This window comes from Lepisosteus oculatus, chromosome 2, assembly GCF_040954835.1.
Source record: "Lepisosteus oculatus isolate fLepOcu1 chromosome 2, fLepOcu1.hap2, whole genome shotgun sequence".
NCBI classification, from domain to species: Eukaryota; Metazoa; Chordata; class Actinopteri; order Semionotiformes; family Lepisosteidae; genus Lepisosteus; species Lepisosteus oculatus.
Genome location: NC_090697.1, coordinates 58,983,812 through 58,997,504, shown reverse-complemented (window position 1 = coordinate 58,997,504; position 13,693 = coordinate 58,983,812). Strand labels below are relative to the sequence as shown.

Below are 13,693 nucleotides of genomic sequence, written 5' to 3'. Positions count from 1 at the left end.
CAGTCTGGTGAAAAGAGTAATAATACAGGCACACTTGGTTAAACATATTTATTTAAAATCACAATACACACTAAACTACACACAACATAACGATACAACAAACAAGTTGCACTAAGGACAAATTTACAAATAAGGCCTAGAGGCCTAATGTCCTAACCACCCAGAAAAACCCCAGACTGTGAGTATTCAAAACTTTATATAATTGTCTACAAAGGTCAAAAATAAATGATAAGCCACCTTGTAAACTAAATAAAATGCAACATATTGGTAAGCTCTCTCTGTAAACCCAGATCTCACCAAATGAATGGGAACCTACCTCCCTATTCTAAACATGCACTCAATAACCATTAGAGGTCTTTTTTAATCAAGGGGTTCCCTACACAGGAAATTAGAGTTCCCTAAAAACCACAGAATAGCAAGTTCTCTCAAGTACGTACTGTAGCTCCAATCTGGACCTCCAGGTTGATCTGGGATAAAGATGTTCACCTTTCTCTCTTGTTCCCTCTCCTGTACATGCCTATTAGTTACAGTATATGCTGTCTTCCTGGACTTTGATCGACACACAATCATTTAATTGACACTCAATCTCAAACTTAATTATCTAAGCTAAACCAAAGTAAACCTTTTGATTACTTGATAATTGAATCTGGAACCCCCTACTGTACATCTCAGCTAAACATCACTTTGCTTTGAAGCTGGAAATGTTGGAACTAGCCAGGTGTTACCCATTGTCCCTAAATTCTTATACACACTTCTTTAGTCAATATAGTTGTAACAATAAGAACTTAGTGTGTTGGAGGGATGTCAACATGACATTGCCCTATGAGAATTGTAGTCAAACATGCTGTCCCTACTAAACAAAGCACAGCCAGCATGCATTAAGACCTACCATTTGTGAGGTGCCATAACCATCTGGAGGAGAAGGTCAAAGTTGTCAATTACATTGTCAAGCCTAGAAAAAGTAATAGTACAGTCAAATTATTAACAACAGTACTTGCCATTTAGCATGTAAATAAATGTCATATCATTGGCTCTATGAGATACATTGTTCAGTGCTGCATTTTGTTGTACATCAGTATTGTTATGGATGGGGTTACAGAGCAGACGCAATAGGATCCTGCGCTGGTTCAGGAGCCGAGACGGCAGCCAAAACAAAGCCGCAATCCGAAGAGTTGTCGAAAACGAGAGCCAAAAAGTCCTTTACCTTGAGAGAAAGATCGTGATCCAAGGAGAGTAGTGAAACACGAAAGGTCAGGAGCCGTGTACACTGAGGGAAATTGCCAAAGCAGGTAGGAAGCTCAAAAGAAAGCGCAATACTGAGCAGAGTAGAACAGGTGAGCTGTGTTAAAATACTTTAATAGGGAGAGGGTGTCGGTGATTGAGCAAGGTGGCAGGTTAAGTAATTAACGCCTCTGTCTTTGTCTTGTTCGGGATTTCCGGGTCATAAAAAGTATCCTGAAACCTGCGTTCTTTTGTTGCAGAGCTTTCTCTAGATTTGGTTACAAAGTTTTGTATTTTTGCCAGGGTTGTTCATTCTGTCAGGACATTCTGTCATTTGTATCAGGTCTCTCTGACTTTTCCTATTCTTCCTCATGTATTCACATAAAGGCTAGTGAGATAGCAATTATATAATTATCTCAATGCAGTGCCAAGAGAAACAACCACTGTTGCCAAATGACTTTATTAAAATGGATGTCTATAATCCAGTTTCACATTATTTTTCACCCGTGTTTGCTATACAATTGCAAACCATACAATGGAAAGAAAAATCAAAAGGTTGTACTTTCCATGAATATTTGGAATCTCTTTTTGAAATGAGGCTTCATGAAATTCTGAAAGCATACAGTACATGCATATTTTTTAACAAGATAATTTAAAATCTTTAGAACCTGTAAGCTCGTCATCCTTTGACTTTGATCACATTAAGCAAACGCTGGTTGTTTTCTTAAAAATAGCTTTGTTTTTTCTTTAGTACAGCTTAGATCAAAGGCTGTAGACACATATTCAAGTGTTACGAAGATTATTGTGAAAGGTGAGTGACTTTGCAAATGGAACAGTATTTTAACATGACTTCAAAGTCATAGTGAGCTATTAAAGCAATAGATGTGTGGGTTTAAAGAGTTCATACACGCTGTAGGATGTCTGAACTGTGTCATAGGTCAGGCTCCTCTGGGGATGTAAATGCAGTAGCTTCAAAGACCTGCATTTTGTACATTAAGATCTAAACAAAGTTCCTACTACATGATAGCAGGTGTCTTGAAGAAACAGTCAGATCTGCTAATTGCTTTGCAAAATAAGGAGCTTTGGGAAAAGAAAATAACGCCTGGGATAGGAATTCACATCCCATGACATCTGATATGATGCAGATGCTAAAATATATTTAATTATTTCAAAAGATTATGAAAGCCTCATTGTTGCCATTATTTTATCAAATACAATCCACAATCCAGCTTTTTCAAACACAATCCAATAAAAAAAAATCTCTGCCAATCTACTTAACATCGACTCCCCCTCTGTGGTCCTCTCCTCCATGTCAATACAGAAAATACAGACAGGTACAATGGAATCCCATTGCACACCAAGCCTTCTCTTTCCCTACTGCTGGCACCATGGATAGAACCTTTAGAGGACAGGGGCTCAAAGATGCCAAAAAAAAGAAATAATATTCCAACCTAAATATATTAAAAGTGGACATGTGACTAAATTCCTAAACACAAATAATAAGCAACGACAAGAGCAATTTAACTATATACATTAATGTTTCTCAATAGTGCATTGTTTTCCTGATGTGTTTCAATTCACTTCATTGCAGAAAACACCTGTAACAGCTGAAGGTCTGGCTGGTATTTATAAACACCAAGGTGCAGTAATATTTAGACAGGGTTTCCAGTTTTTTTTAATTAGATTGTATTGTATTGCCATTTGGTCAAATCTCTTGCAGTTTACTAAACCAATGAAACTCAAATTTCCCAAATTACTGACCTCTACATATTTACACTATGGGAATCAGGGAATGATTGGCTGATATCCTCAGATTAGCTAGCTACTAACTACCACAATGGTACCTCATTTAATTTGTTTCCTTATACAGTACTTACTGTATGTTCTTAGATCATTCTAGTTTCTGTTTTATAAACCAGAGAATGCAAATGATTACTGTACAAATGTGTGGCTAACATCTAATTATAAAGTGCCTGCTTGCATCATTCCACCAAGAGCCTAGCTCCTAGTGGGACAGATAGCAATTGGCTTTTTAAAAAAAACAAATTTCTTTTACTTTTTTGTGGTGTTCAATATTTAACTTCCATTTTCCATTTGGAGCTGAATCTATTTGTATGGTTTTGAGTGGTACAGGTACAGTACTGTATAACTATTTTCTAATGGTTAAATCAGAGTAATACCCAGTTTATGTCCACAGTGTTATCTTTAGGAAATAGTAAGCACAAAAAGTAGAAAGGTCAGCATGTTAGCACAACCATACAGCCAGTTTTTCTGTTTATACGTCAGGTTGGAATGATCTTGTAAAATAGAAATATCTGTTAGAACATGAATCTCTTTGTCACTCTTATTTGAGAAAAGAAAGGATAATTCTCTAAGGAGATTATAAAAATAAGAAATTAGGCACGGCATATATTCTATTTAGGGATAAAAAAATCTTATGATATCAAAAACCATGTGAAAGAAAAATAAATAATAATAAGAGTAAATCTAAATACCAAGGTGCTGGGAGTATTTGACTAGTAAGTGGTTGGCCAGCTTTGCCACTGCAGAATTCAATAACAGCAACATAAATCAGAGTAGAATATAGGTTAACCTTATACCCTGAAAGAACCCTGAAAAAAATAATAAAAATAGTTGGCAAATGAGGTAAGCATTGGGAGACATTTTCTGTATGTAACATTATAATCTGCTAAGAGCAATATACAGTGTTGAGTACTATTAACGGTAATAAAAGTAGAAGTAGTACATTGATCAAAAGATTCAAAGGCAAGGCAAAGAGTAAAGATAAAAGTGGAAACCCTCAAGAGTGTCCCTAGATATAGCAATCTGGGAAGAACATTTGTTGCTATAGATGAAGAATAAACATATTTTAACACTAAGACTTTATTATACTGTAACACTAAGACTTTAACTATATGAATGAAACCTGATTCTAGCACATACTGTATAACACAGAAGCAACCAGAAATATTACCTTTGATAATAACCTTGCTCAATTACCACATGTATCATATTCCAAAAAGACATAATTGCAGCTAAAATGCCAGATATAATTCCACATAGATGTTGGGAGATGCCCCCTTTGTAATTTTCTGAATTGCATGGGATCTAGAGATACAGGTATTTTATTTTGTTGTCTCTGCAGAAGAAAGAAATTAAGTGACTGGATGTAAATGAAGTGATTTGAGAATCTTCATACTCTTTCACCGATGAAATAGGATGTCTGGACTATATAATTTAAAGTAAACCAAGCAAAATGCGGAGTTTATCAGTAATTCCCTCTGTTCCAAAAATACCTGCAAAAAGTTATTTACTGTGGAGCCAGACAACTGGTAAATGGCTTAGACAATTGCCATTTCTTCTTTGAAGATCTTAGACAATAATACATTTTCTTATATCTTCATATAACACATTCAGAACAATGTCTAAGCAGTGAATTCAATTATTTTCTTTAACAAGGTTAAATTGCAGTGCAGTAGCCTCAGAATGAAATAAATTGTTGAATACAGTATGTTCTAGAAAATCCAACTTAATTTTCCTGAGGAATGACTTTTGCAGTTGTAAGGCAAGTACATTAGAAGTATTTTTAATGAAGCCTTTGATTGCATATCACAGAACATGAGAGATGTCACTCGAGCTACAGCCACAGTTAAAGTTTCCTTGAAAGTTGAGAGTTCTTCCAATTTGGCTTGAAACCATGTCCAAAACTTCCAGCTTTGTGAGGTATTAAACCACCAGTGGTGTACACATGGGGATGTATTAATTACAAAAAATCTACAGAAATTGGCATGGTGAATTGATATGGATCTGCATTAAGTACAACATAAAAAAGAGCTTGGGTGGCAATAATATAATTGATTTTGGAATCTGACTTACACTGTAGTATCATATACTACTGTAGCATGGAAATATCTATATTTCTCCTGTGTCAAATAACTCTAAACAGTTATCATATTTATTGGGACAATTTACCTTCAGACAAAATATTTCTCACATATATTAAAAGCCAAATCCAATGTCAAAGAAGAAATAATGCCTTGAATGTATAATAAATGTCTAGACCACCCAGATCTGTCCCACTCAAGCCCATCACCCAGCTGGCATCACACCCGGACCCCATCCTTCAGCTTACAGGTGGTCAGTCCACATGACAACTCCATATACAGTAGCTATCTCGGGATAGGTCTTGATGTCTTTGACACTGGCAGAGTTATCTAATTTATAAATGAAACCATTATGGAAGTCTAGTTTGTGTCTAGTCTTTCTCTGGCCCCTCACCTTAGACAAATTTGCCAAGGGTAACCCTACCAGAGGTAAGGAGTTTAAGTACCTCAGGGTCTTGTTCATGAGTGAGGTTTGTGGGGATCAGGAGGACTGGTGCACCAGCAGACTGGTGCTGCAGTAATGAGGATACTGTACCAAACCATGGTGGTGAATTGGGAGCTTATTTTTCACACAAAGCTCTTGGTTTTCCCTTTGGTATATGTCTGCATCCTCACCTATAGTGACAAGTTTGAGCTATGACTGAAAGAATGAGATCCAGGGAACAAGCAGCGGAAATAAGGTTCCTCTGGAGGGCTGCTTACTCTCCATGACAGTGTGAGGAGCTTGCCAGTCCAGGAGGACCTTGGAGTATAGTCGCTGCTCTTTTGGATCAGGGTGTTTCGGGCATCTGGTGAGGATGCCCCCAGGCGCCCCCTGCTAGATCTGTATCAGCACCGCCCACTGGGCAGAGACCCCAAGGCAGTTCCAGGACATGCTGGAGCAATATCTCTCAGCAAGCCTGGGAGCACCTAGAACAAGTCTTTATCCTTTTCAGCCTCTTATCACCATGATCTTCACCAGGAGTAAGTGGTTAGAAAACATATGGATGGAATATATAATATGTATATTCATAAATAGAACAAGATGAAGTCTCCCCCAGAGCGATACAGTAACATCAAGGGACAAGAGGGGAACCCAAATGGGAACCTCTTTCCATTTCATTCCCTCTTTTTCATCGGTGACACTAGTTCCATCACGCTCCATCCATGGCCTGTAGACATACTGTAGGTTTCCATACGGCATTTCCTGAACTACTGAGATCAGCTACAGTAACACCCGTCCCACCGCTACGCATAGGATTTTTTTTCCAATATCCTGCCATTCCACGATTTGTCCCTTCCGACATCCGTGACATAATGCTGAGCCATCTCCTGACCCCACGAGCGGCGCCTTTTTGTCTTCCCACAGGTTTTTTTCTCTGGGCTTTTTTTCCAGTTCTCCTATTCTAATCACAGGATGCTACTCCTGGCTTCCGTGTCTGTGAGGGGGTCATTCAGTGGTATGCCATTCCGACATCTGCTTACGAATACCTGGCTTTCCTCAGGTTGTCTCTCCCGGCATCCGTGATTGAATGTTGAGCTGGCTCTCCTATCCTCATTGCTGGATATCACTCTCAGCTGTGGAGTCCCAGAGGTTTCCTTTCAGTTAAATGAGGTTTTTCCTCCCCCCAGTGCAGTGCAGCTCATTTATTTGTTGGGCATCAGGATCTACCCATGAAGGGGGGCTCCTACTTTGTTTTGTCCGTAGTTTCCTGTGCTTTGCTGACCTCCCGGTGTCTTCTTTGTCTGGGGATATATATTTCCGGGTCACTCATTCCTCTTCGCTCAACATTGATGTTCGGATGTCCTGAGACCTACCTAGCATCAAGTCGCTGCTCTGTCCGTGGCCTGTGGGCATAGGTTTCTATACAGCATTTCCTGAACTACTGGGCCCAGGCTAATGCCGTCCTGCCGCTACACATAGGGTCTTTTTCTGCTCTCCTGCCATTCCACAGTTCGTCCCTTCTGACATCCGTGACAACCTGGAACAGTGCCTACCTCAGTGATCTCCTCACACCCCTGATGCACAAAGTTGCCTCTCTGCTGCACTGAAATCCAAATAGAGTTGCTGCACAGGTCCCTTTATGCCCTCCATGAACAGGGCCGGACTCACAGGTTTTTTTTCAAATAGAGTGTCATGGCATCTAGCAGAGAGATATCCATATAACCTATGTGATTAAATGGTTCTCATTGTTTCAGATTTTAGAATTATTTGATCTTCACTTGCCTTGCAGCTCAATTACAATGTAGCAATGTAGACTTTCAAGCTTTTCGGTTTATGTATTCTGTATCTTCTTTTGTGCCTGTTGCTCATCCAAGATATAGCACAGGAATGTAATTCTTTATAGCAGTCATGTGATTTCTATTTTGAAGACTTAGTGGAAGAATTATAGGAAAGATCAGGATAAGAGAATCTGCAATTAATTTTACGTTAAAGATTCTTCAATAAATTTAAAGTTAAATGATTTCATACTTATAAAACAAAGTAAATTGAGTAATGTATAATTGTATTTTGTATTCTGTGGAGCATACACAGATCTTAGACCCTAAACAATATGCAATATAATCCATGTTCTGGATTACTTTAAATTTATTATGCAACTGTACTGTTAATAAAAGGATGGAGATATACTGTATATTTATTTATTTTTTCTCAATTTAAAAATATATGAAACATGCAAGTTGCTATTATTTCTTATTTTCATTAATTGATCTCAGATAGCTTTGGAAATGCAGGCTGGGATGCTTTTAATTTTAATAAGGCTCTTGAAAAATGTTTCACTTTATGACTGTCCATGAGGCTTAAGTCTGCTTTAAAAGAAAATAATTCCAAAAATGTATTACTCTTGATATAGGTTGGGATTTGTGTAAAATACATGGTAGCTAGAGACTAGAGGTTCTCTTTGATCTAAAATTGAAGCAAAAGAAAATCCTTGCTGGTAAGATATAAAATATCAAAATGAGTTATGGTTAAAATGTTATGACAGGGTGGAGAACATTATTCTGCAAAATCTGTGTTTCAGGATGTTTTAAAGAATTAGATTGCAGTGTTGTGATATACTTCTTGGCTTCTCTGTCTGCCTACATCTACTGGTTCTGCTGGAATTGACACACTGTACAGAGGGATATACACAAGATCTGTGACTTTCCTTTACTCTACCGATTCTGAACTTGTTAAATAGCCATTTCAAAATTAATTGCTTGCTGTGGGGTATTGCCTTAATATTTACATACAGTAATATCTTCGCTAAGTTATTTCTTGTCTAACATAAATGCAATTGTGATGGGTTGTGGTAGGGGGGAATAATTATAAATAAGGAAATCTATCAAATTAATTTAAAGGTCCTGACACAAGGAAATATATTGATTTTTTAATTGATTTTTTAATGTAGAAAATTGAGCAATTATACCTCTGTATAATAATAACTGATAACTCAGCATCATGTGGCAGATGTTTTCTTTGTTCTCCTGCAAACATGGTAACAAAGGAATAGCTAGGTGGCAAACATAAAAGGGACAAACATTTATTAATTATAGTACAAGACAGAACATTTCGACTACTGCTTTGTACAGATAACTGTGCACACTGTGATCATCAAAGTCCTACTTTTTACATACACGGAAACAGAACTCTACCCAGCAACTGAGAAACAGTTGCCATATAATGGGAAAGAGAACTGGAGCCTTATGAAATAAAAGGTTCTACTGTGGTTTTAATAATCATGATCTAAAATGGATGTTTGGACAAATGAGAACCTGCTACTAAAGGAAATAATTATTTTAGCCTAGTGGATACCACAAATAGGAAATCAGTTTTTCAAAAAAATATATAACAATACAGTAAGTCCCTTACCTGAGGTCCAAAGTTGATCTTTCTAGTACTCAAATTACCTGCAAGTTCTGTAGTCACATCTATAGTATGAGTAAGGAAACTTTCTCACATCCAGGTTGCTTCTAATCTTGCTTCTTTTTTCTGTCTGTGTGTCTTTTTATCCTCTCTTCTCTTTTGATGCATTCATAAGGATTTAATTTATTGCAACTGGTTTAGTCCTAATTAAAATGAGTAAAGATGTTTGTCCATGTTAGTTGCTTCAGGCATAGAGAAACGGCTCTGCATATATTCCTTGAATTGTCCATTGTTTTGACTTAAAAGAGTAATCTATTTTGAAGTGACATTTAAATATTGGGAAATCCATTTTTACATAATACAATACATCTAGAAACAAATGAGAAATCTTCGGAAATATTAATTAAATCAGAAGGAATGCAGTGTACGATCTAAAATAATAACACTCCAGTGTCACAAGACAGAAAACCTGCTTATTAATGCAAAGAACTAAGAGATCACATAACAACAGCAAATAAAAGTTCTATTAATCAAAGAAAGGAGGTAAATATTGGAAACATGCATTTGACTTGTCAATAACTTCAATTCCTTTCAATTCAACTTTGAATGGGGGACATTCAAGACAGTTATACAAAGCAGAGAGCACAAGTGGAAATTAATTAAAAGTGCATGTGAAACAGAGAACTAGGGTCACTTCTTTGCCTAGAGAGTTGTGGGACCAAGCTAACCACCCATTTTGTTGAATTCATATCACCAACATGACTTCTTTCAGGAAACGGCTGTATAATGTCCATTGATCAATGAACTACTAACTACCAAATGGTTGAGTTGGGTCAACTGGCCTCCCCTTGTTTGTAACCATTCTTATATCCTTAAAGTTTACAGCCCTGCACTAATTTAGCATAAAGTTTTATAAATTAATTATTAAAAATTAATTTATCTAATTTTGCATTGCAATTTATTTTACAGAAATATTTCAAAACAATTTTGCTTTCAGTTAACATTGCCAATATTGTCAAATTGCTATGTACAAACAAGATTCTCTGAGTCGATCTGCAGTTTATACTACAGCATGTCATGTCACAGTGGCACTTTTAGAGGGTAAAATAAAAACAGAACTGAGTCATCACTGAAAAAATCTATGAAAAAATGCAAAAGAAGTATATTTTCACTTCTTTTGCAAAGGCAAAATTTCTTTATTGGCATAATGTCTACTCCGATTAAATGTTTTTTAACATAATTCTTTTATATATAATTTTCTATACAGAATATGTTGATGTTCTTTCATCAACTATTCGGATTACTAAATTGAATAGTGATTAAATTTTCCTTATGGATAAAATATTCTTTTTGTTTTTGCATTTTTCTTTCTGTTTATATGTTTTTCAGAAACGGACAAACTTGTATGGCATCAGTTTGCATTTTACAAGAGAAGTCCCAGACATCCTCACAACTCCTGTGTAATGTTCCCGTATTGAATGTCCCAACTGAATGCTATATAATTAAAGCAAAGTGGCAGTAATTGGGGACTGTAATATGTGAAATGTCTAAGAAAAAGAAAGAAGCTGCCTGCGAATAATAGCCATTAGTCAGAAGGAGGAGGAGTAGATGCATAGAATTAAATGTGCTGCAGTGAGCTAAACTAGTGCTCTCAGTAGATAATAAAATATTTAAAGGTTCCACAGAGCATATTCTCCAGCTAGACGAGGCTTAAATGTCACAATTTAAATCAATTGTAACCTCTTAAACCTTTTGATGTCTCATTGAAGCCTGTTAATGGCCAAAATAACTCTGTTATTATTGTTCCTTGACCAGCCTTAAGCTAAGACCTTAATAGGTCTTGAAATAAGGCATTTCACTATTTTAGCCCAACAATGGTGCCCACCCCTTTTGCTAAATTTATGGATGCAACTTGTAACTTTTATTTAGTTGGTAATGAAGAACGACGAGTTAAGCATAGATGTATTCTGGAAAACTAACAAACATATACTGGTTATATTTAATAACACCTCTCACATAACCTTTATCTTCCCCTTTTTACATTTTAGCATACAACGTCTGAAAAATTACCCAGTGAATCACCTTGGTATTTTTGTAGTGATGGGCCTCTTATTACGTTCTTATTATGTTATTACAGTATGTGAAAATATTTCTCTGGGCTGGCCAAACAGCTGGCAAATGAAATAAAAAGTGGACAAGTTCCGAGTGTAGGTAGTAAGAATTATTGTATGTATATATATTTTATATATATGCTTTTTGATCGGGGAATAGTAATTGACAATGTTACTAAATTGTGGTGTTTACTGTCTTCATCTTCATGGTGAAGCAATAAAAGGCAAATGTTGGGATATATTTATATGATTTCCAGTTTTAGGTGTTGTTTTTAACTATATCTCCTTTTAAACCCCGATTAAAACTTTGAAAAAATGGAAAAATGGAAAACGTTGCCCAGCCATGTTGTTGAAGATGTTACCCTAGCCTTTTTCAAGGTATTACTACTAATTTACACTAACAACTACAAATAAACAACAATATTTTGATAAATACATGAAATTATCTAATCTTGTTCTGTAATGACCAGACATACAGTAGGTTGTTTTAATTAATGAAATATTTTATTTCTGGCCTTTTTAAAGCTGAAGTGAGCATGGCTTTCCTTAACTATGTTAGTGCTATCATACAGTGATAACCAGGGGGAAAGTTGGTCTTCAATGTCAGACTTTCCCATTCTCATATGGGTCTGTCAGAAGGGGGTGGTGATGTTGCAGACGAATCTAATTTTGTTCTGAGAGATTCTCTTTGAGCTACAGGGTCATGTTAAAAATAATGTAAAAAGCCTATGGCCCCGAGTTACTTAGATTGAGAGTACCCCTCAGGTTATACAAACAATTATGGCTCATTTCTGGCAGTCATCCCAGAAACCTTCCAGTTTATGAATATGGCTTTACAACCGCTAAATGGATTTAATAAGACAATCTGAGACATCTGTTTAAAATTATAAAAGCACAATCAAACCTAATCTCCTAACCTAATGATTATTTTCACTATTTGAGGTTTCTAATCACCCTTTGAACAAAGCCTATGTGTTTAAAAATAAATATTTTAGTAATGTTTTGTTTCTGTATTTACATGTATTTGTTATTGTTAAAGGAATTAAATCAAACATAATGAAAAAAGTCCCATTGAAAATTATCTACAGGCTCATATGCAGTACTCCTATGATGTAGTCTAGCTGTCTTAGAAAAGATAAGATTAATTTTATTTTTTATTTTTGGTTAATGAAAATGGAGTTTTAGTCCATTATCTAGAATTACTGAAGCTTGTTTTAGCAGAAATGTTAATGGGAACTGAAAAAAAGACTGGTTTTGCAATTATCTGTCTTGATGTTTGGTTCTGCTGTTTTTGTCTGTGTGTGAAGTAATTTAACAATACGATTATGAGAGCACAACAAGCCCTTATATAATTTAATGTACTTAGAGGGGCATGCAAATAACTACCCATATTCAAAAGTATATCAAGTAAACCAAACAACTGCTGCCCAATGCCCAATGCAAACACATCCTGATAAGAGCAAAACAGCAAAAAACATCAAAACATTATACACCACTCTTACTTCTAATTTTACTGTGTACTGTAGTGGGTCATTTTATTACTTCTAGACACCTTCATTTGACTTCTAAGAAACTGTGTCACAATGTCATCCTGCACTCTGACCCCAAGCTTCTCTCTCCCCATCTGTGTGCATGTGTGTCTCATGGAGAGCAAGCTGGGGAATGTGAAAAGACAAATTCCTAATGCAAGAAATTGTATATGGATAATAAAGTGATCTTATGTCAGTCCATTCTGGAAATCCCTTTGTTAAGCTCAGAGTGATGGGGGAAAATGTGCATCTGACCCTGGTCTATGGAAATCCCATTACAACTCGTGGTCGACCTTAAGGAAGTCATTTTCAAACAGGGTGCCAACCTGTTTTGACCCTTCAGTTTTCCATTTAGTTTTATACATTCCTCAGTCTGGAAAACCTAAAGCATTCACATGCTTTTTCATTTTTGTTATGACTGGAATATGTTGAAATATAATTCATACAGTACTTTGCATGTAAGGGTACATTAACTCAAGTTATAGTACATGAACTGATTTTATATAAACCTCAAAAATGAATGTGCTTTAAGACAGACTGGTGTCCTTACGGAGTACCTGTGAAGATACGCAATGTACTAAAATCAGAAAATAACGTATTATAGAAACGTATGCATTCATGTCACTTTGAAACATAATAGTTGTGTCTCTTTCTTCTCCCTAGCTGGTGCTGCCAGAATATTCTATCCATGGCCTATTCTGTATCATGTTCCTGTGTGCTCAGGAATGGTTGACTGTAGGCTTGAACATTCCCCTTCTCTTCTACAATACATGGAGGTAGGAAGTACACACATATGCTGTGTCATCATCATTCAGTCAAAGATATTTTTTACAAGAGTGCTTCAGAACATTTTCAATGCATGTTTAGATCAGGCAGGGACACATAAAATAATCAGAGTATTAATTGGAACATTTTTCAGCTGAAGAACCAATTTCTAGTTCGGATGAGTTGTGTCCTTCAGTTTGTTGCAACAATTCTCGCACTTTCAGCTCTAGATGTTGCTTACGGCAGCCTTGTATGCCTTAAAAGACAGGAAACAAAATCATGATATGATGTTAACTGAGGTAACAGACAAGGCAAATGCACACCAAACTCAAAGTTTCTGGTTATGTAAAGTTTAAC

General features: G+C 36.3%; 1 protein-coding gene across 4 annotated transcripts in view; it reads left to right on the top strand.

Moving 5' to 3' along the window:
- cnih3 (cornichon family AMPA receptor auxiliary protein 3) overlaps window positions 1-13,693 on the top strand; it is a 46,985-nt gene that overhangs the window by 26,236 nt on the left and 7,056 nt on the right. For 3 of the 4 annotated variants that reach the window (XM_015346083.2, XM_006625684.3, XM_015346071.2), the window contains exon 4: window positions 13,235-13,347. The exons of the other annotated variant lie outside the window; for it this stretch is intronic. In XM_015346083.2, the coding sequence (XP_015201569.1) occupies window positions 13,235-13,347 (113 nt within the window). The remainder of the gene's footprint in view (window positions 1-13,234; window positions 13,348-13,693) is intronic. 4 annotated transcript variants of the gene reach the window in all.